Source organism: Pristis pectinata, chromosome 3, assembly GCF_009764475.1.
Source record: "Pristis pectinata isolate sPriPec2 chromosome 3, sPriPec2.1.pri, whole genome shotgun sequence".
NCBI lineage: Eukaryota > Metazoa > Chordata > Chondrichthyes > Rhinopristiformes > Pristidae > Pristis > Pristis pectinata.
Genome location: NC_067407.1, coordinates 129,517,765 through 129,541,128, shown reverse-complemented (window position 1 = coordinate 129,541,128; position 23,364 = coordinate 129,517,765). Strand labels below are relative to the sequence as shown.

Sequence of the window (23,364 nt, the reverse complement as noted above, 5' to 3'; positions counted from 1 at the left end):
GTAGTGTTGGTGGCTGAGGGGCAACTTGATAGAAGCATATCAAATTATAAGAGGCATAGATAGAGTAGATAGTCAGCTTCCCGGGGTGGAAATGTCAGATATGAGAGGCATAGCTGTAATGTGAGAAGGGGAAAGTTTAAAGGGATACGAATCAAGTTGTTTTACACAGAGTGATAGGTGCTTGGAATGCACTACCAAGGGAGGGGGTGGAAGCAGATACAGTAGCAATGTTTAAGAGGCATTTAGAGAGGCACATACACAGGCAGGGAATGAAGGGATATTGACTATGTGCAGGTAAATGGGATTAGTTTAATTGGCACCATGTTCGGCACAGATATTGTGGGCTGAAAGGCCTGTTCAATTTCTGTACTGTTCTATGTAAACCAGATGGTCCCTGAAGAGAAACTACAGAAACTTTTCAAAAGACCTAAGACATCAGATGCTGGAAATCTCAAATAAAAACAGAAATGATCAAGTACCCTGCAGGTCAGGCAGCATTTGTGGAGAGAGAAGTTAATGTTTCAAGTTGTTGACCTTTCATCAGAAGTTTCTGAAAAGTTAATTCTATGCCTTTCTCCACAGAAGCTGTTCTGTATTTCCAGCATTTTCTATTTTTATTCTAGAAGCATTTTGCAATTTAGAAATAGATCTGGAGGGAATTTTTATTGAAGCTATAAAAGCCAACATTGCTTCAGCACAAATCAAGACGAAAGTGCTGCTTAGTTTATTTCCTTCAAAGATGGAGTAGTTGGAAATCAAGATTTGTTAAAACCATTGACTTAAGTTCTACATAAATTTATGAGAATAATTTAGAAGAAAGATTCTGAAGTACCCATTGCATCCTCCGAGCATTCTATATCTCCTCATTGTCAATTAAGTCCTGTACTTTTGAAGTGCAGTAGTCACTTTTCTAATATTAAATGTACAAGAGAGTCAAAGTCTAATTGAATTTTTTTAATAATCAAGGGGAGCCAAGGCCTTGGTTTAACATCTCAACCGTAAGACAGACTTCATAAAAGGCAGCCTATGTTCCCGTGAATACAAAGCTTTGGACACCTTGCTGCAATGTACTTTGATCACATGCAAATCAGTACTTCATCACTTGCATTTAAAAATCTTCACCTCTGGTTCTGGGTATATTTATATGGGAATCTTTTGTGCCTTGGGACTTACTGTTTCTTCATGCTCTAGGTTGCTTGTAACCAAAATCCCTTTCATGAGTGCAGGTCTTCAGCCTGATATGGGAGAATTTGCTAGAAATAAGATAGACTGAGAAAGCAATCTTTCTGGACTTGGATTTTGACAGGATATTAATTCAGTATTTAGAGATTGGAGCTCTTGGCTCTGCTTGCCAGGCTGTTGGAGAGATACTCAAATGTAGCAAAGTAAAAGGCCATTTAACCCAGCTCCTACCAGGCCAATTCTGTGATTGAAATCGTGGCTGACCTGTGACCTAACTCCATTAAATATCCTTTGTTGGCTTTTATAATTCATAGCTTCAATAAAAGGAAACTTAATGGAGTTATTATTAATCTTTTCACCACCTAGCAAGTGTTCTAACCTGCTCCTTTTTCAGATACAAGTTGCTTGACTTTCCATTTTCCCATATTGAAACCACTTGCTAGTTTTTCTTATCTGCTGATTCTATCAATATCTTTGTAATTTACAGGTTCCATATATATATTACTCACCCTTAATCTCTAACACGGATCTGGAAATACTACTGTTATTACTAATTTTTGTTGTAAGGGAACGAAGAGTCAAAATTATATAGCACAAGGTTGTACGTGTGAATATGAAAACTTTGAATTTCTCAAAAGATTATTTAGAATCAAATATGAACATTCAAACTTTAATGAAAGTGAATGTCTCTGAAGTTATATGTAAGAGTGAAATGATAGAGATTTGTTTTGATTTCTTGCCAGCATTGCAGTTCATATTTGATCCTTGTTTGGTAGCTTCCATCAAAGTGCATATTTATGATGTAAAATTCTCCATGGGTTAATTCTATGGTGTCAGTAGTTTATCACCACTGTCAATATAACAGCTGCTCTGCCATATTATTGATACCATATCTGAACTTCTCTTGGCATCCAGTCCTTGAAGCAACACCCTTCTGTCCTTCTATGTCCCCTAGGATCCTAGGCCTGAGATCCTCAGATATCAGATTTCAGGCAATTTTCCAGACCCGAGGACCTTTTTCTATAGATGCAATTTTTTTTTTGCAGAGTATGGACCATTCAGTTACTTCGGAGCTGTTTCTTTGTAGTTAGCTAATTGTATCCAGTCGCTGCTGCCTTCTGGGTTGAGATCAGGTAATGGAGCATATTCCAGGGTCTGAATATTTTCAAATGCTTTTTACAGTGATCTCTTCTTTCCTCCTCCCTTTATTGTTATATTCTTTATTTTTGTTCTCTCACTGTAGGGAGTGCATGAGTAATTATCATCCTGCAAGTTCTCTGAGCTAAAATACAGGACAATAAATAACTGCTCAAGATCACAAGGCAAGGGAGCAGAAGTAGGCCATTCGGCCCATCGAGTCTGCTCCAAGGAAAAGGGAAACAAGAAATATGCTAATATGGTACTAAAATTTGTTTCAAGCCAGATAGATTTGGTTCTAAAATCATCTAGTATTTCCTTTCTATTTAGAGCTGTAATACCATTAATATTGTAATTCTCCCTTTTTGGTTTTCTTCTGCATCATTCACTCAATATTTGATGACACTCCTTAGGTCATGTGTTTGAGCCATGTCTCTACTGGTGTAGTTACATCCTAACAAGTTGCAACCTCACTAACCTTATTAATTATTTCATGGATATTGATTTCCATTTAATTTAATAACTCTTGTCATCACTTACAGTATTTTCCTCAATCTGGCCTCTGTAGTTGTTGAAACATTCGTATTTATATTGCTATTTTTGGTTCTGACTTGATTCTGTTTTTTCTTCTACTTTTAATTCCATTTCTTCTACCAGATTAGTTTAAATCCTGTCAACAGGAGCATTGATCCCAGTTTTGTTCAAGTAGAAAGTCTTCATCTTGTATACATATCTTTTCTCTCACAGTCAGTCCCTCTGTGGCAAAATCTGAAACCATCTATCCTTCATATACCCAAATGTATTTTGTCTGAGAAAGAGAGAAGTGCTGGAGAGTTAAGGAGAGCAAAACTGGACAAATCTCCTGGGCTTCATGGCCTGCAAAGCCAGAGTTCTTAAAGTGGCAAAGACAGAGATAACAGATGCATGAGTAATGATCTTCCAAAATTCTGAAGCAGTGACAGCAGATTGGAATGTAATGCTGGTAATTAAGATGGGAAGGAGAGAAGTAAGTAGGAGCTATGTTTGAGTTAGCCTTAAATCTGTAATCAGCAAAGTTTTGGATTGATCCATCGTTAAAAATGTGGCAACAGGGTACAATCATAGAACTGTGGCAATCACAGATGAGGCAGGAAGGGTGGTGGATAGTTGCATTTCTTTTGTGAGATGGTACCTTCTGCCGTTTACACTGAGCTTCCATTGTAAATGGCAGAAGGACTTGAGGTTCACAGTACCATTCTGAATGCTATCATTGGTTCCAACATGGGACAAAGAATATGCCACACCTGCTCAGTGACATCCTGCATTCTGGCTTCAGAGAGACAGAATACCATTTTGATATCATATTTGTAGATATTTATACCCTGTATATCTGATTTTCAGGATGGTAGTGACTCATGCAATCTCTACATTGAGACAAAAAGATAATGAAGTAGCTACTTGAGATAAAATAAACAAAGGAGAATATAAATGTAGGATCAGTTCTCTAAATAGGAAATCTTTGAAAGTTCCATGTTATGTCTGAATTTTAAGTCTTTAAAGAAAACTTAATAATGCCTTTGTTAATCTTTTGAAAAGGTAGATGTGTATAAAATGGTTAGATATTGCTTTTTGTTCATTTTTATCTCTTTACAACAACTTGTAGTTATTTGACACAACAAAGTAACCCAAGATAATTCATGGGCATTGTTTTCATATCAAACTTAAGCCCAGTTAAGCTCTTTATGGACAACTGATATGGTTGATCAGAGTTGTAGGTTTTAAGGAATACTTTGATAGAAGACAGAGGTGTGTGGAGGTGTGTGGACTGAAAGAGTGGAGGACATCTCAGAGATTGAGGCTTAGCTGAAGGTAAGGCCATGAATACTAAAGAAAATCTGGAATATGAAAGATATCTTGTGGAGAAATGGAAAAATCTTGATCAGTTTAAGGATTGGAAGAGGTTACAATCATTGAGAAAAACATCATGAACAGATTTGAAAACAGGGTTGAAATTTTAAAATCGATCAGAATTTTTAAACAGGAAACCAAGGTAGCTCAGCAAGCATAATTGTGGTAGATGAACAGGTTCTACATAAGTTAGGACATGGGAACAATATTTTGGATGAGGTTAAGTTTATAGAGATTGAACGGCAGGAAGCCATTCAGAAGAGAACTGGGATAGTAAAATCAGGAGATACCAAAGGTAGGGAGTTTCTGCTATCAAAAAATGCTGCAGCAGGAGTAGATATAGTCTATATTGCTGAAGTGAAAATAGCCAGAGGATATAGAGTGAAGATAGGGATATGATATGGCATGGGATCAAAAGAGAGTGTGACTGAGCTGATTGCTAGCTACAGACATGTAGCAAACAGAGATCCAAAAGTTGCAAGTGCTGTTATAAGTGATTTGGAGAAAAACTTGCAGTTTTCACAATTGGGAATTCTTAACCTGCACAGAGCTGCTAACAATAAAGAATGGTCTTATCAGCAAGTATCATCCGACAGTTCAGTAAAGATGTGTGGATAGGTATTGAGGTATCCATTTGTATAATATTAAGTGATAACCTGAATTTGTTGTGTCATTCCCTAAGTTGAATGAAGGTACACTTTTACTTATAGTGCAAGGTTTTAACCATTTCATTTTTGCCTTAATATCAGAAATAGAAAGATATCTGGGTTATCTCTTGTAACACTGTTTAGAAAAAACATTATTTTTCAAAATGGATTAGTCATTTGTAATCTTATAGAATGTCATGCCGGTGAAGCTAATGATTGTTTGCATCAATGTTGTTCTGGAGGGAGATGCTGGAAGACAGTAACATCTATTTTATTTTTGTTTTCTAGTTGAATGACAACCTTAACCTTGATCTTTCTGATGATGAGGAACTACGGGATCAGCTAGACATGCATTCCATTATCGTTTCTTGTATAAATGATGAACCACTCTTCACGGCTGAACAGGTGAATTCATTATGAACATTCAGTTTCTATAATATGAGAGTCGCTATAAAGCAGTGAGTTTTTTAATCCATTGAAAGTTTAAACAGGCAGGGAATAAAACTGGACAGACCGCTGGCATTGATATGCTGGATTCCTTCTTCACAATTCTGGGGTGTGTCAGGTCCTACCAGTTGAATGGATCCACCAGAGACGGTGGCATAGTAGCATGCAAGCTCGAGGGAGTAACCCTTGGAGACCTAAGCATCGATTTCAGATCTCATAAAGTCTTATGGCTTTCAGTCAAACATGGGCATCACAACTTCCTCCTGTTTATTACCTGCTGTCCTCCCTCAACTGATGAATCAGTGGTTCTCCATATTGAACAACCACTGGAAGAAGCACTGAAAGTAGTAAGGTGTAGAATGTACTCTGGGTGGGGTCTTCAATATCTGTCACCAAATGTGGCTTGGTAGCTGGCTGGGGATCTCAGGGAGAAGAATGTAGCTTCTTCCTGAGATCCCCACTATCGCAATAGTCAGTCTTCCACTAATTTGATTCACTATATGTTATCAAGAAACTGCTGAGAGCAGTGGATACAGCCAAGGCTATGGGATCTGACAACATCCCAGCTGCATAACTGAAAATCTCCACTTTGGAATTACCTGCTTCTCTTCAAGCTGCTCCAGTACAATTACAACACTGGCATCTACCAACAATGTGGAAAATTGACTAAGTATGTCCCTTTCACAAAAAGCAAAACACATCCAATTTGGCTACTTACTGCCTAATCAGTCTACCTTCAGTCATCAGGAAAATGAAGGAAACTGTTGTAGATTATGGAATCAGATGACACCTACCACCAATGCCCTGTTTGGCATGACCACTTGGCTCCAGTCTTAAGAAGGCAGGATGTCAGCACCTTCTCAAGGACAGTAAGGAATTGGTAATAAAATGCTGGCTTTGCCAATGATGCCCAGATTCCAAGATTGAAAATGGAACTGAAACCAAAATCAGATCAATCATGATGTGATGAAACGGCAGAACAGGTGCCACATGGTCTACTCTTCCTACTTCTTATTTCCTTAGAACGGAATGTTAAATGTAGATCTGTTTAAAGTAAAATATTCTTTTTATATTTATGTTGCTATATGCAAAGTAGATAATATAACTCAACTGCCACAATGTTTCTGTGATCAAATTAGTACATTATTCTGTTACTACCCCATTTTTTTTCATCCAGTAGATTTATCCAAAGGGGAACCAGTGGATGTGGGTTAAAGTTCCATACCCAAGTTTGGTGAACATGGTTAAAACATATATGAAATTGGTGCTAGTATACTAGCGTGGAACGAGAGTTTAACAGGTAGAAAACAAAGAGTCGGAATAAGCTGGACATCAGGTTGGCAGGCAGTGACTAGTTGGGTACTGCAGGAATTGATGCTTGGGCCAGAACTATTCATGGTCTATGTCAATGATTTGGCTGAGGATTACCTGTAACACTTCCAAGTTTGCAAGACACACAGTTAAGTGGGAATGTGAAAAGTGAGGAGGATGCAAAGAGACTCCAAGGGGATTTAGACAAATTGAACAAGTGGGCCACAAAATAGCAGATGGAGCACAAAGTGGAAAAATGTGAGATTATCCAACAATTTTAAAAAAATGAAATGGTCAGTACTTTTTAAATGGTGAGAGATTGGAGAAATGTTGATCTCTAAAGGGACCTCTGTGTCCTTTTTATAAATCACTGAAAGCTGGTGTAAGCTGCAACAGGCTGTTATGCAGACAAATGGTCTGTTTGTGGCAACTCACGATCCGTGCAAGTGAACCGGCTCGGCGGTTGGGGCGTGTGTAGTCGGAGCGGTGAGGCCCAAGATGGCGCTGGGCCTTCGTTTTTCCCGAGTGGGGGAGAACCCGCACGTGTGAAAAGTTTTGATGACGTAGTGTGTACGTCATTTCCATTTTCGGAGGGCGGGAACCACGTCACTTAAAAGGCCCGTGCAAGGTGGGTAAATAAATCAGTCTTGTTCTACAGCTTGCAGACTCATGTCTTTATTCTCGCATCATGGTAGCAGCCACTACATTGGTGACCCCGACGGTCCAAATGGATTTTGGACCCACACAATGACCGACAACGCAGCAGCCAATGCAGTGGCACTCAAGCTGCCCACCTTTTGGACGCTTCGGCCCCGCGTGTGGTTTGACCAGGCCGAAGCCCAGTTCCAACTGCGGCAGATCACCTCCGACTCCATGCGGTACTACCACGTGGTCAGCTCCCTGGACTAGGAGACAGCTGCCCAGGTCGGAGACTTCCAGTCTCCTCCATTGGAAGATAAGTACCCGGCTTTCAAGGCCCTTCTCATTTGGACCTTTGGCCTCTCCCGTCGTGAGTGCGCTGCCCGCCTGCTTCATCTCGACGGCCTGGGGGACAGATCTCCATCGGCCCTGATGAACGAGATGCTGGCCTTGGCTGAGGGACACAAGCCCTGCCTGATGTTCGAGCAGGCCTTCCTCGAACAGCTGCCCGATGACGTTCACCTGCTGTTGGTCGATGCCGATTTCAGCAATCCACGTGAGGTAGCCGCCTGGGCAGATGTCCTGTGGAGGGCCAAACACGAGAGCGGTTCGTCCGTCGGCCAAATCGCCAGACCGCGTGCCCAACGCCTACCATCGTTTCATCCCTGCAGCAGCCCATATCATGCACCCTTTGTTCTCGCTGATGTCTGGCAAGGGCAAGGACATCGCCTGGAATAAGAGGCTGCGGCTGCCTTCGTTAAGGCCAAAGAAGCCCTAGCAGACGCCACGATGCTGGTACACCCCAGGACAGACGTCCCAACCACCCTCACAGTGGACACATCTAACACCGCGGTCAGTGGGGTACCGGAACAACTAATCGAAGGCTGTTGGCAACCCTTGGCGTTTTTCAGCAGGCACTTTAGGCCACCTGAACTTAAAACCAGCGCCTTTGATTGAGAACTACTAGCGCTGTACCTGGCATTCCGGCATTTCCGGTACTTTTTAGAAGGCAGGCCTTTCACCGCTTTCACTGACCACAAGCCATTGTTTATCGCCTTCTCTAAGGTCTCCGATCCCTGGTCAGCCCGCCAGCAGCAACATTTGTCCTACATTTCCGAGTTCACAATGGATATCCAACGTCTCCGGAAAGGATAATGTCATTGCTGACGCGCTCCCCAGACCGACCATCCACAGCCTGTCCTGGGTGTAGACTACACGGCCCTGGCTGACGCACAGCAAGCCGACGACGAGCTGCCCAGCTACAGAACCTCAGTCTCAGGCCTGCAGCTCCAAGACTTTGTAGTTGGCCCTGGTCAACGGACCCTCCTGTGCGACGTCACAACAAGTCAGCCCCGCCCTATAGTTCCTGTAGCCTGGCGGAAACGCGTTTTCGACTCGGTACACGGGTTGGTGCACCCGTCCATCAGATCGACTGTCCGACTAGTCGCCACAAGTTCGTCTGGCATGGCCTGCGCAAGCAGGTCAGTGAGTGGGCCAAGACTTGTCCGCACTGCCAGACATCAAAAATCCAACGACATACCAAGGTCCCGCCACAGCAGTTCGAGCCTACCCGTAGAAGGTTCGACCACATTCACGTCGACCTCATTGGTCCCCTGCCTGTTTCAAGAGGAGTGCAGTACCTCCTTACCATCGTGGACCGGTTCATGAGGTGGCCAGAGGCAACCCCTCTTTCAGGCATCACGACCGATTCCTGCATCAGGGCGCTGCTCACAACTTGGGTCTCGCGCTTTGGTGTTCTGGCCCACTTCACTTCGGACAGAGGCGCCCGGTTTACCTCCAGCCTGTGGTCTGCGCTAGTGAACATGCTAGGAATGCAGCTGCACACCACCATGGCCTACCACCCTGAATCAAACGGTTCCACCACCATCTGAAATCAGCCCTGATGGCCCACCTGAAAGGTCCTAACTGGGTCGACGAACTTCCTTGGGTCCTGCTCGGCATACGCACTGCCCCAAGGAGGATCTCCACGCTTCATCTGCTGAACTCGTGTACGGTGCGCCCCTGGTCGTCCCAGGGGAGTTCATACCCACCCTTGGGGGGCAAGAGGAACAACCCGCAGCACTCCTAGGAAGACTGCGCGAGAGGCTCGGCAGCTTGGCACCGATTCCCACTTCGCGACATGGTCAGTCCCCGTCCTGTGTGCCCAAGGAACTACAAGACTGTAAGTTCGTTTTCGTTCGCAGGGGCACACCTTGGGCACCGTTGCAACGACCATGCCGTTCGGGTCGTCAGAAATAATGGGTCCACCTTTATTTTGGACATCGGGGGCAAGGAAGGAGTCTTCATGACGGAATGCCTCAAACTGGCCCATTTAGACCTACGACAACCGGTCGAGGTCCCAACACCGTGACGCAGAGGCCGACCACCCAAGCAACGGCTAGCACAGCCCGTGAACTTTGGGGACTGTATTGCTGGTTCTTCGTGGGGGGGTTGTGTGGCGACTCACCGTCCACGCAAGTGAACCAGCTCGGCGGTTGGGGCGCGCGTTGTCGGAGCGGCAAGGCCCAAGATGGCACTGGGCCTTTGTCTTCCGCGAGCGACGGTGGAGAACCCACGCGCGTGAAAAGTTTTGATGACGTAGCGCGTACTTCATTTCTGTTTTCGGAGGGCGGGAACCGCACCGCTTAAAAGGCCCGCACAAGGCAGGTAAATAAATCAGTCTTGTTCTACAGCTTGCAGACTCGTGTCTTTATTCTCGCATCGCGGTAGCAGCCGCTACATGTTGACCTTTCTTAGGGAAGATTTTAACTAAAAGAATAGAGATATTTTGCTACACATATATAGGGCCTTCATGAAACGAGCACTGGAGAATTGTGTGCTGTTTTTGGGGTCTCCTATCTATACTTGTTATAGAGAGAGTCAAGCAAAGGTTCATCAGACTGGTTCCTGGAATGGCAAGTCTGTCATATATGAGACACTGGGTAGGCAAGATCTCTATTTGTTAGAGTTTAGAAGAATGAGAGGTATTCTCATTGAAATGACAAAAAAATACCCTTGGAGTGCTCGAGCACAATTACGGGGAGGATGTTTCACCTGGCTAAGACGCTACAACTCAAAGACACAACCTTAAAATAAGGGGTAGGCAATTTATGACTGGTAATTTTGCAACGAGGAGAGATCACCTCATTCAGAGGATGACGAATCCTTGGACTTCTCTGCAACGGAGGGCTGTATATTTTCAGTTGTTTTTTGAATTCAAAACAGAGAACCATAGTTTTCTGGATGTTATAGGAATCAAGGGATATTGGAAAAGGACAGGTGATGATTAGAAGATCAGCCATGATCATGTTAAATGGCAGCACAAGTCTGAGGGGCTAAGTGGCATACTAATGCTCCTATTAAAAATATTCTTGTATTGGATCTTTGGCATCTGAATGGGCCATGATACATGTCTTTGACTTCAAAGCAGTTCTTTATTGCTGCACTAGATTCAGGTCATGGTCAGAAGATGGTATTGAACCTCTCAGTTTTCTGATTCAGAGTTGAGAAATTTGCTGACAGAATCAGGTTAACACGTGCCGTAGAGTGATTTTAGTACTTGGAGGCAACAAAAAAGACATGATTTTCAGAAATCATTATATTTGAGCTTTTGGGTGCAAGGTATTGCAGCACGAACAAAAATGGATAATTGAATTTAGAAACAAGAAAGAGAACTTCATGTAAAAAGTGATTTAAGAAGATTCTACAAGCACTCGTATATACTGAAGGCATAAGAATCATGTTTGTATAACAGATGGATATGCTTCTATCTTTACGCCAATTTAATTAGATTCATCCTGATGCAGTGTTTTGAACCATAGATTTTGAACCAAAACATAGAATTCTCTTCTGCCTCGGATGCTGCTTGACCCGCTGAGTTCCTCCAGCAGATTGTTTGTTGCTAATTAGATTTCCAATATTATGTTAAGTAGCCTTAACTTGTCAGGTATTTAACAGCATTTTTGCTCTGTTTTTGTAACTGAGTGAAATTTCCCAAAGGATTACATTGGCTCATGTAGATTTGATATTTTCCTTGAAATTAAACTATAGTTAGCACTATTCTTAATTTTTTGTTATTAATTTATCTTCATTGTGCAAACTGTAAAACAGCATGACAAACTTCCCATCTGGCTTTGTCTTGATTGTGATGGAGGGGAGGGAATCCTGTCTCCTCTAAGTCTACCCATTATGCAGTTAGTGTGAAACTGTAACCTATAACTTTAATGATCACAATAAATGATAGAAAAATTCTTTGACGCATCCTTAGGAAAACCGACTTTGTATAAAGAGTCTTCAAAGCTATTGTCAGCCTACACATTAAACAGTTCTTCTCTCTGTTATATAGGAGACCCAAAATGAATGTGTAAAGGTACTTTTTGTTTATTAAAGTTTGCTAGTTTCACTAAAATTTCTAAATTCTGATCTTGATGAGCTCCTTGCAATCCAAAATACAACATACAGAAGAACAAACCGGCAAATTCCCAAAACATTGTGTCTTCCTGAATTCTCTCTTGGTGAACAAGTGGAATTCCAAATTTAGTTTGGAGCTAGCTTAATGGGTCAGTCATACTGTTAAAAGTGGCCACTTGGAATTGGGTTTAGCTTAGATTTTGAAAAGTTTTGTGTATGCTTTAAGTTAACATAAATAAGTTACAGAGTAATTGATCCAATTACAATAAGAACATTAATGTTGCAGTTATTTTTGGAAAATAGGTTCAATAGAGTAATTGCATTTATTATCTAATAATGGTAGCTTTAAAAATACTTTCTTTCTTCTTTACAAGGTAATTGAGGAAATAGAAGAGATGATGCAAGAATCTCCTGATCCTGAAGAAGATGATACACCCACTCAGTCTGACCGACTTTCCATACTTTCGCAGGAAATTCAAACACTCAAGAGGTCTAACACCAGCAACAGTTACGAAGAACGTAAGCACCCATGAATTCATATAATTAACGTTGAGTTGTGGGGATGGTCATTTTTGAAGGAAAGTCTAAACAGGATTTTCAGTTCTGCAGTAGAACAACGTGTGTTTGTAATATTATAAAAGGTGATTTATTCTTGGTGGGGGGAGGTTGGCTGGAATAAAACAAGGCTTTTGAAATAGCTAATTTAAAAAGCAAACATTATGAATTGTAAAAATATGGAAATATCATCCATTGGCAGTTTAAATCTTGCCAGATCAGGTGGGAAGGCGTGATGTGGAAAAAGGTTCTGGAAGCAAATGGGAAAATATACTGGTTTCTTTGTGTCACAGTGGAGTTTAAGATCTTACAGCTTATTCTGGTTATGTTCTCGATATTTCAGACTGCTTCAAAGTGATGCAAACGCATCATACAAATGCCTGGGTCCCACACTTTGAATAATTAGTTAAATTTTGTCTTCAGTGCAATATTCCTATATTCATTTGCATTTTAATCTTTAATTTACAATGATCTACATAAAATAACCAGGAATTATATATTCAAGATGAACTTTATTAAACACCACAGTACCAGCGTTTGAAAAATTTGTTATTTCATAGTGCTATCCACACCCCCATCCCTAACTGCCACTCCAGCAAGAAACATCTTGCCAAAGCAAATAACCTCCTTCTTTGCTATTGAAGGATGCACAAGAACAACGTCCTGATTTTTCCTGATGTCCTTCCTAATTTTTCCCGTGAGAAGATTTTTTATATTTGTTGTAATTCATTCAATCTCTGTAAAACTAATGGTTTTAATAGTAAATAATGGAATTGCTGAATATGATTTTCAAAATGCTAGACAAAACCTTTGAGTCTATATAGTGAAATCAAAATCTTACCTCAGTTGAGCAGTATAAAAAATGTTTTGTTAAAAAAATCACCATTAATTAATCTCAATTAATTATGAAATATCAGTCACTTAAAATATAGATAACTATGTACATTATGATTTACTGACTTTTTTAACCTTTTTCTTATTAAGTGCTAAACTATCCATGATTGCAATTCATTCTGGTTGGAAGATCCCCTTAAGGAAAACTTGGATAGCATCACATGCTTCTCATGCATGTGTTCTGAAAATAAAGGACAAGACGAGTAGAGTTAGTATGCTGAGTTTGATAAAGAATCAGTACAGGATAAACTGAATGTGTTATTTAGTCTTTGATGTCAGAATGTGCCTGATCCCTTGCTGTACCATATTTAGAAAGGATTTATTCATTGGGATTTAGTAATATCCATTTGGGCTGTCTCAGATAAAAACATCTTTTAAGAGGGCAAAAAGTAATTATCTCTTATTTTTGTCAGAAATAAGTTTCAGATCAGTTTTAATTGTAGAGACCATACAAAGTAATTGAGTCAATGGAATAAGTTGATTTAAAGCAATAACCATATGTACATTTACTAATACATAGTTTAAAGATGCTACTGCCATCAGTCTTTGAATGAGTCAGCCACAAATGTCTAGAATAACTAATTCTGTAAAAGCAGGTCATGTATTTACTGCTAAGACAGAGCGAAAAGAAATGAAAGCTCAAGCTCTAATTTAAGGACAAAAACTTAAAAATTCTATTGTAAACTGCGGCTTTTTTATACGTAGCATGATAGAATTTTATTTGAAATTCTAATTGAAATCTTTTTGAAAATTTATTTTGAATCGGTAGCTGGCACAGTCCTTAATGGCTATGATGAATTTCTGCATGAGGGCTAATGATGTATGCAGTGATGTCAAATAGTGGCATTTTCTACTTTGAATATGCGTTCTGCATTTGACAAAATCCTTGATTGTTAGAGCAAGTTTTAAATGGAGGAGCTAAAGATGGAATGATAATCTAAGGTAAACTTGCTTCTCCCTTTCATAAATATTATTTAATGTATATACATCTGCACTGCTGGAGCTGTTTGCTAGGAGCTCAGTGAGCCAGAGCTTTAGATAGCTAGGCTGGCCTTTCTCCTGACACGAAGCAAATATGCCAGTGGACTATATCTCTTTACCAGTTCTGTCCCCGTAAAGAATTCCCAATGTCATGATAATTAAATGCAAGTGACTTCATAAAATGATGATAATGCTCCATACCCAATTGTTGCTCTTTCCGTGGTGTAGTGAGATTATTGGATGAAGCAACTTGTCTCTGGGGATGTACTACACAAGGTTAAATGCAAGGCATGAGTCGAGTCTCTGGTCACTGTAGAAATGGAATGAGAGGAATAGGCTATAATGCTTGCCCACTGAAATCAGCTTTAAACTGATATTTTAAACCTTTCAGTAGCATGTTATAATGTGGATCTCAGACAAATCATAGTTTTCTTCTAATCATGTGTTAGTACGTTCTTGTGGTTGGCATAAGCAAAGTTACACCAACTTCCCATTTTTAATTGCCTTTAGAATATGATTGGGCTCCATCTTGGAGTGGTACTGTTAGTTATGGTTCTCTATCTGATAGTACTATTAGCAAAATTTTCGACAAGGAATCACAGGATCTTGACCCAGTGGCAAAGAAACTGCAATACAAATCAAGTCAGATTGGTCTGTGGAGATTCAGAGGTGACTGTGTTTCAATTATCTTCTTTCTCTTAACTTTGGCATTAGAGGTTGTCAGACTGAGAGAGGCTACTGAAGCTGATTTAATGAGTTATTGTATACCATAGCATTTCTTCCATATGCCAGTGACACGGGGGTAAATTTGGAATACAGTGGTAAGGGCACAGATGCTTTTAAAGTTCTTCATTGTTGTTGTAGCTGCACTCACCCAGGATAGTAATAAATATTCTATCGCATTCTGGAGCTTTAATGGTCAAAAGCTGAATTGCTCTGTCTTCTATCCTGTGCTTGTATCTGTTGTATGACACAACTGGTCCTTTAAGGCTCTGGTGAATAGAGACTTGCATTAGTGATTATGGGGAACTTGGCAGTAGTGGCACAGTTAAAAGGGATGTGGTTGAGATATTTTGTTGGTTATCCGATGCATAAGTGTGCAAATTTTTCTTTCTCTTGTAATTCTGGAAGATAATCAAGTCCTGGTGTGGGCCGGCATGGTCTGTTTCATTATGTAAAGAGTTGTGAATAGAATTGAGCATTGTAAATGATAAATATTCACACTCATTATCTAATAACCAGAAGGTAATTGATAAAGCAGTTGAAGATGGTTAGCTTAGAGTGCTGGCCTGATGGCCATCTGTCTTGGGATGAGATGGCTAGCCTGCAGCCGGCATTTCCTTTCTGTCACATTTGACTCCAGCTACTGGTGGGTTTCATCTTCTCCATTAGCCTCAAACTACATTGTGCTCTGGTCAGATTACACCTTTAACTATTGTGCCCAGCTCTGATCATCAAAACTGAGGGAGATATTTAAATCTCTGATGCAATTGGGAGACCTAGGGAACAAATCCCTTTTCATAAAGGAGCTGAATTATGAAGAAAGATTTGTAGAGATAAGCATCATCTGAAAGAGGTGTAATAAAATAGACAAGGAAAAGAAGAAAGTAAATATGGAATACTATTAAACTTAGTCTTGGGAATTGAATAAAGGAATACATTTCAAATTAATAATAGGTAAATAGATGACTAATATCAAGAAGTACTGCTACACAAAGAATGATTGACATTTTGAATAGTGTTGATCAGGATCCTGAAATAACTAGATATTACAATAAGGGGACTTTAAGACTTTCTTGGATAGTTAAGGTGGGTTCAATGGAATAGTCTCCATTATTTGTAATTCTCTTGTACTCGTGTAAAACAAAAGGAGTTATAAGCAGGAATCTGCAGTCAGCAATAGGGATTTGCATTGATGAGTGAACTTGAGAAGCCTGAGAAAATGAAAGATGGTCAGAAGAATCCCTCCAGAAATCATTCACGCTTCTTATTCTTCCACAACCTTTCCCACCATCATTATTATCACTATGATAGTTATTTTTGCATTACTATTTACTTTAGGCTTAATTTATTGCTTGCAGTCTCCTAACCATGAAGGTTATGTAAGTTTTATTCAGTGGTTCTGTTTCCAGTTACTTTGATTTTCATTATCAGAAATTTTAAGAAAAACTTGCACATATTTTTAAACTAAAAAATGTCTTTCTGTATTAAATTCAAAAGATGCAAATCCCACTCTAGATGAGTGGTTCAGGTGTGAAGGAATGATGGCTGCAAGCAGGATTCTGTTCATATTGGGCATTTATTTTTGATGCTAGTTTAGTTTGGATAGTTGGCTGGCTTCTCACACTTGCATTCCTTAAGCAGCTCCTTATTGCTGGAGACAGATTTATTGACCTACTGAAGACTGAGATTACAGTTTTGGTGCCAAAATGAAGCTGATTTTAGAACTTTGGATTTGTGGTGTAGAGATGCTGACCTCCTATAAAATAAACTAAACAAGTACCTATTTAACGTTATTGAAGGTTTTGATGCAAGTAGAATATGACATCTAGGTAAAGCAAAGTATGTTTAACATTGATGTATTTTTAAGTTCAATTTTTCAGATGTTTAGACATTCTAAACCTATTTAACAGATCACATCTGAAATGCTTTCAGTTAATTCATCTAAAATTGCTGCCTTCCAAATGTTATTTTAGATCATTTACTGAATACTTTTAGGTATTTTGCAGAAATCCCATGTAATATTCCTGAATAGTATTCCAAAAATTTCAGAATCATTGTTACAAGGCATTTTTAAAATCACTATATTAAATATTTTGTTTATCTTCTGGAGTGTGACATATGGTTTTCTAAATCACCAATGGTTAACTGGCTTGTCATCAGCATTTGTTTGTTCCATGAGGCAAGCAAATAAAAGCAAAAACGATAACTGATCTTTAAATTCAAATTATGTGGGGATTGTACCTGATTGCAGTACTTATCATCATGGAGCACATGGCTCCAAATCTTTTCAATAGATCATATAAGACTTGGCAAATTTGGGATTTCATTGTTGCATGAAATGCATTTAGATGTTCTGTAAACACACCATTCAGTGGCTCTTATTAATAACTCTCCTCAGAAGGAAGCTAGATACAGTTGTTGCATTGGATTGGACCCAGTTATGTTAAAATGCTGTTGCTAGTTTGAAGCTGGCTTTAGCTTTAATTGCAATTTTTCTTGTATTATTACCAGAGAGAGCCACTATTGCAAGAGAAGAAATATTCATTGTTTACATTGTATTCTTTGAAAAAAACAAGTCCTCCAAGTATGACCATGTCTGATATATTTCTGTTGAGCACTGAAATTTAACTGTAGAGTATCAGTTAGTGCTGTAGTTCATCTTACATGGCTAAATGTATTTTAACAGAGACCTATTGATTTTTACCAGAGCCAACATTTAGGTAAGCTTTATTTACTGAGGTATTTATTAACTTTAAGGCACATAAGTCAATTTTAAATGTTTTTAAACATACTCTTGTTAAAAATGAAATTACCCATCCACTTTGATTGCTTTAATACAGATCTAACCATTTACTGTTCTGTGTGTATTAAATTTCTGGAAAATATGAAGTTATATTTATATTACATCTATATTTAGATATTAAATACAATAAATTATATCTATATTTATATTGGTTTGTGACTCGGTACTTTCTGATAACCAGTTCTATAGAATAAGTAAGCCAAGAAATGCCACTGCCATCAAATGCATCAGAAATGTGTAGAACCTTTAGCTCAGAACAACATAGATGGTAGATAATAAGCTCTGCCAGCAATCAAGTTTTTTTCTGCCATTTTATGTATGGTGTCAGACTAGTTGGGTATTCATAGTATGTACCATTTCAGCATATAAAACAGAAAGCGAACGGGACTATGTTATAGATTTGCTTTCAATGGAATGATTGGTGTATGCCATTATGCAAGGCAAAAGGCCATTGAAATTCACTGAGAAGTAAGACACATTCACTGAGAAGTAGGACACATCTATGAAGAATAGCCACTTTGGGTGCTCAAGGGCTTCTAGTTAAAATAAGACCTGAGCCCCATTGTCATGAGAAGGAGCAATTTACTTAATTGGTTTCATGTCTCAGATTTGTTAACGACACAGAAAGCATTGTTATAAGCAGTGTAGGTGGAAACATTCAATTACAAAGATAGGTAAAGTGAATGGGCAAAGATGTAGAATAGAGGTTACTCCATTGATTCAGAGGCCACCTCGAAATGATCCAGGGATCTGAGTTCTAATCCCACTTGGAGCCACCTAGGCACTCATTCACACCCAACAAAGATGTACAAAATCCTAACACTGCTGCAGAAAATTTGAGGAAATGCTTAAATTGAAAGAGCTGTTGCACAGGCTAATCAAGCATGATCATATTGATGGAATCATAACTTTCAGACAACTCCCAGATTCTTTCCTGCTGCACCGTTCCTGGACCCATCAGCCAGAAATGGTTGAACATACATGTGCAGTTAGGAAGGAATGGCCCTGTGAGTCCTCAACCTTGATGTGCCATAGCACCAGTTGAAAGATGAGAAAGGAAACATTCTGCTGATTATCTTCTATCATTCCTCCTTAATTTATGAATCAATACTCCTTCAATTTGAACACTACTTGGGAGAAGTACTGAGAATAACAAGGAATCAGAATGTACATTGGTACTGGTTATTATTGTCCTTTGTACCGAGGTAGAGTGGAAAAACTTGTCCTTGCATACCGTTCGTACAGATCAATTCATTACACAGTGCATTGAGGTAGTATAGGGTAAAACAATAACAGAATACAGAGTAAAGTGTCACAGCTACAGGGAAGTGCATTGCAGGTAGACAATAAGGTGCAAGGTCACAACAAGGTAGATTGTGAGGTCAAGAGTCCATCTCATCTTATAAGGGAACCATTCAATAGTCTTATCACCGTGGGATAGAAGCTGTCCCTTGAGCCTGGTGGTATGTGCCCTCAGGCTCCTGTATCTTCTGCCTGATGGGAGAGAAGAGAGAATTACTCGGGTGGGTGGGGTCTTTGATTATGCTGGCTGCTTCACCAAGGCACTGAGAGGTATAGACAGAACCCATGGAGGGGAGGCTGGTTTCCATGATGTGCTGGGTAGGGTGTCCACAACTCTTTGCAGTTTCTAGCAGTCCTGGGCAGAGCAGTTGCTGTACTAAGCCATGATGCATCCAGATAGGATGCTTTCGATGGTGCATCAATAAAAGTTGGTGAGTGTCAAAGGGGACATGCCAAATTTCTTTAGCCTTCTGAGGAAGTAGAGGCGCTGGTGAGTTTTCTTGGCCATGGTGTCTGCATGGTTGGATCAGGACAGGCTATTGGTGATGTTCACTCCTAGGAACTTGAAGCTCTCAACCCCCTTGACCTCAGCACCATTGATGTAGACAGGTACATGTACCCTGCTCCCTTTCCTGAAGTCAATGACCAACTCTTTCGTTTTGCTGATATTGAGGGAAAGGTTGTTGTCATGACACCATGTCACTAAGCTCTCTATCTCCTTCCTGTACTCCGACTCATCATTATTTGAGATATGGCCTACAATGGTTGTATCATCTGCAAACTTGTAGATGGAGTTAGAGCAGAATCTGGCCACACAGTCATGAGTATATAGGGAGTAGAGTAGAGGGCTGAGGACGCAGCCTTGTGGGACACCAGTGTTGAGAATAATCGTGCTGGAGGTGTTGCTGCCTATCCTCACTGATTGCGATCTGTTAGTCAGAAAGTCAAGGATCCAGTTGCAGAGGGAGGTGTTGAGTCCCAGGTCTCGGAGTTTGGTGATGAGTTTGCTTGGAATTACAGTATTGAAGGTGGAGCTGTAGTCAATAAACAGTAATCTAACATAGGTGTCTTTACTGTCCAGATGCTCTAGAGATGAGTATAGGGCCAGGGAGATGGCATCCACTGTAGACCTATTTTGGTGGTAGGCGAATTGCAGTAGGTCAAGGTTTTCTGGGAGGCTGGAGTTAATGCGTGCCATGACCAGCCTCTCGAAGCACTTCATGATGGTGGATGTCAGAGCCACTGGTCGGTAGTCATTAAGGCATGTTACCTTGTTTTTCTTAGGTACCAGGTTAATTGTGGTCTTCTTAAAACAGGTGGGAACCTCAGATTGAATCAGGGAGAGGTTAAATATGTCAGCAAATAACCCTGCCAGCTCATCAGCTCAAAATCTGAGCACACAGCTAGGGACACCATCCGGGCCAGATACTTTTCTCAGATACACTCCTTGATGGTGACCACGGGTTCAGTTGCATTGTCAGGGTGGGTGGTGACAATCCACTCCTGTTCTGTTCAAAACGTGCATGGAATGCGTTAACCTCATCAGGAAGGGATGCGCTGTTGTTGACTACACTGCCCCACTTCGGTTTGTAGCCCATTATAGCATGGAAGCCCTCCCACAACTGATGGCTGATCTGGGACTCTATTTTGAACTGGTATTGTCTCTTGGCATTCCTGATTGCTTTCTAAAGGTTTTATCTCAATTTCTTGTAAAGGTCAGTGTCACCTGATTTGAATGTAGCAGTCCTCGACTTCAGTAAGGAGTGGATCTCCCAGTTCATGCGTGGTTTCCATTTTGGGAACACCCGTATTGTCCTCTTTGGTACACAGTCCTCAACACTTGCTGATAAAGTCCATGACCGTGGTAACATACTCATCAAGGCTGGCAGCTGAGTCTTTGAACGTGGACCAGTCTACTGACTCAAAGCAGTCGTGTAGAAGCTCATCTATTTCCTCAGACCAGCACTGCATGACTCTCTGTAGTGGATCCTCCCATTTCAGTGCAGGGAGGAAGAACACAGCCTGGTGGTCAGATGTACCAAAGTGAGGGTGAGGGGTGGCTCGGAAGACATCTTTGATGTGTGTGTAGCAATGGTCAAGGGTGTTAGGGGTCCTGGTGGAACAGGAGACGTGTTGGTAGTACTTTCCTAGCACACTCTTGAGATTGGCCTGGTTGAAGTCAGCTGCAGTAAAGAAGAGGGCCTCAGGGTATCCTGTCTCAAGGTTGTTGACCACAGAGTATAGTTCATTGAGTGCAGGCTTCAGTGTCTGTCTGGGGTGAGATGTAGACTGCCATCAGGATAGCTGAAGTGAACTCCCGTGGCAGGTAGTATGGTCAACACTTCACCATTAGATATTCCAGGCTGGGTGAGCAGGAGCTCGCCAGGACCGTCAAGTTCGAGGACCATGAGTTATTGATTAAGAAGCAGACCCCTCCACCTCTAACTTTGCCCAAGGACGCTGTGCGGTCCATTTGGTGGATTGAGAAGCCCTCAGGTTGAATAGCACGGTCACATGAAGCAGGTTTCGGTCCCCTTTAGAAAGGGGACTTAAGTGTCCATCACTAAGAGTGGCTCATTAGCACCTTCACTGACTCAGCTGGATATAAGTCCTGAAGGACCTTGCTGCTATACTGGGTTTGAACCAGGGTGGTGAGAGGAACAGCAGCTGTGACTTTTTGGGAGTGACTGTTACACTGCCCTCGTGAAGACTAAGTTCCACCATGCCCTCCACCATGTTTTGTGGCCCTATAAGTGTGTCAGATTGATAAATTCAAAACAGATCTGGGAGCTCAAAACTGGGCATCTTTGAGTGTCAGTGGGTCAACAGCATAATTGTATTCTATCATAATCGTTTGCTTCATCAGACAACCTTTATCATCGGCAACAGCAGCAGGAGCAGTTGAGTTACAACTCAGCAGCATGCTCAGCTGAGTGATCTTGCAACCAGTGGTTCAGATCAAAGCTCTGCAACTTTGCCCCATCCACCTGATATGAAGCATCTTCTTGAGATGAGCAGCTTCTTTGCAGATGGTACTAATATCAGCAGAGTGGTTGATAGTGGGAAAGAAAAGTTTTTGGCTGCATGAAGGCACTAATGAACTGATTATGTGAGCAGAAAATTGGCAAATGGTATTCAATCTGGAAAAATGTGAGGTAATGTTTGGAGAGGGAAAGCAAGCTAATAGAATGCACAGAAAATTGTAGATGTAGAGGTATGTGGAGGAGCAGAGGATGTAAGATAGTACTTAAGATGGTTAAGAGGGCATACGGGATATTTGCCTGTACTGGTTGATGTAAAATGTAAGAACCATGCGGTCATGAAAGACCTATAAAATCACTTGTTTGGCAGTCCTGGTCACCACATTAAGGTTGTACATGATGGCATTGGAAAGATGCCAAGGAGGTGTTTTGGATGCTAACTTTGAAAAATTAGTTTGTATTAAAGGAAATCAATTAACTGAATGTCTGAGAATGTTAAATCATGAGACATGTTCAAAATGGATTTATGAATCTAAAGGCTGGAATAAAATAAATATTGAGCATATTTAGATCAACTGGTTAAGAAGTCAAGTGCAAATGCAAGGTGTTGACCATGGTTATCTTGTCCAAAAAAAATTATAGAAATGCCAAATGTAAAAGCATCCATTTGTTCTTGTTACTAAGTTAGTAGCTATCATATGGCTTATCATTAAATTTTGCAAAGGTTGAGCATAATTTGCATCTTATGCAAAGCTATGATTTGGTGCTTGGTGGGTTTCAAAAGAGTTTATTTACTATAGCCTCATTTTCATATCTAAAATTTGGGAAGGGAGCTGTGGTTTCATAATGTTTGCCAGATTTTATTCTTTGAGTTGAAGGAATTGTATTGCTTCTGCTTTTCACAGTATGTTAGTGGAAGTGAATAGTGACTTTCTGGTACATCTGCACAATTTGCAAGTAAATTTTACTTTCTTGTGTATTAGTCACAGCAGAAGATTTGCAGTAGAAGAGTGCAATACAAACAAAGTCTGGTTTGATTTTAGAAGGCATTTCTGTAGCATGATATCACATCAAAATGTGTCAGAGCTCTTCACATGATGAATTACTTCTGAAGTTTGGTGACTATTATGCAGTACATCATAGACAAGAAGGATAATTTTGGCCCAGGGCTGTCAGATTATTAAATCTGCTGTTCTCTGTTACAGCTCCTTATTAGGGAGGTTTGACCAAATGCTTTGAACTACTTCCCAGACAGCCCCCATCCAATCTTTCAGTCTGAAGCAAATCAGCTGCCTTTTAGTCACTACTTGTTAAGTGAAAGATATAAATTTAATGTCATTTATAAACAGATATCATTCATTGGGATGAGTTACTCATGAGCTCCCTTCAGATCTCTACAGGTGCAGTAAATTTATCATGGATCACTGATGATCACAGACTCCTTGCTGATCCATCGCCAATGTAC

At 40.5% G+C, this 23,364-nt stretch overlaps 1 protein-coding gene across 3 annotated transcripts in view; it reads left to right on the top strand.

Annotated features, from left to right (window-relative positions):
- LOC127568437 (fasciculation and elongation protein zeta-2-like) overlaps positions 1–23,364 on the top strand; it is a 120,203-nt gene that overhangs the window by 70,431 nt on the left and 26,408 nt on the right. For all 3 annotated transcript variants that reach the window (XM_052012166.1, XM_052012164.1, XM_052012165.1), the window contains exons 3-4: positions 5,142–5,258; positions 12,035–12,179. In XM_052012166.1, coding sequence (XP_051868126.1) covers positions 5,142–5,258; positions 12,035–12,179 — 262 coding nt within the window. The remainder of the gene's footprint in view (positions 1–5,141; positions 5,259–12,034; positions 12,180–23,364) is intronic.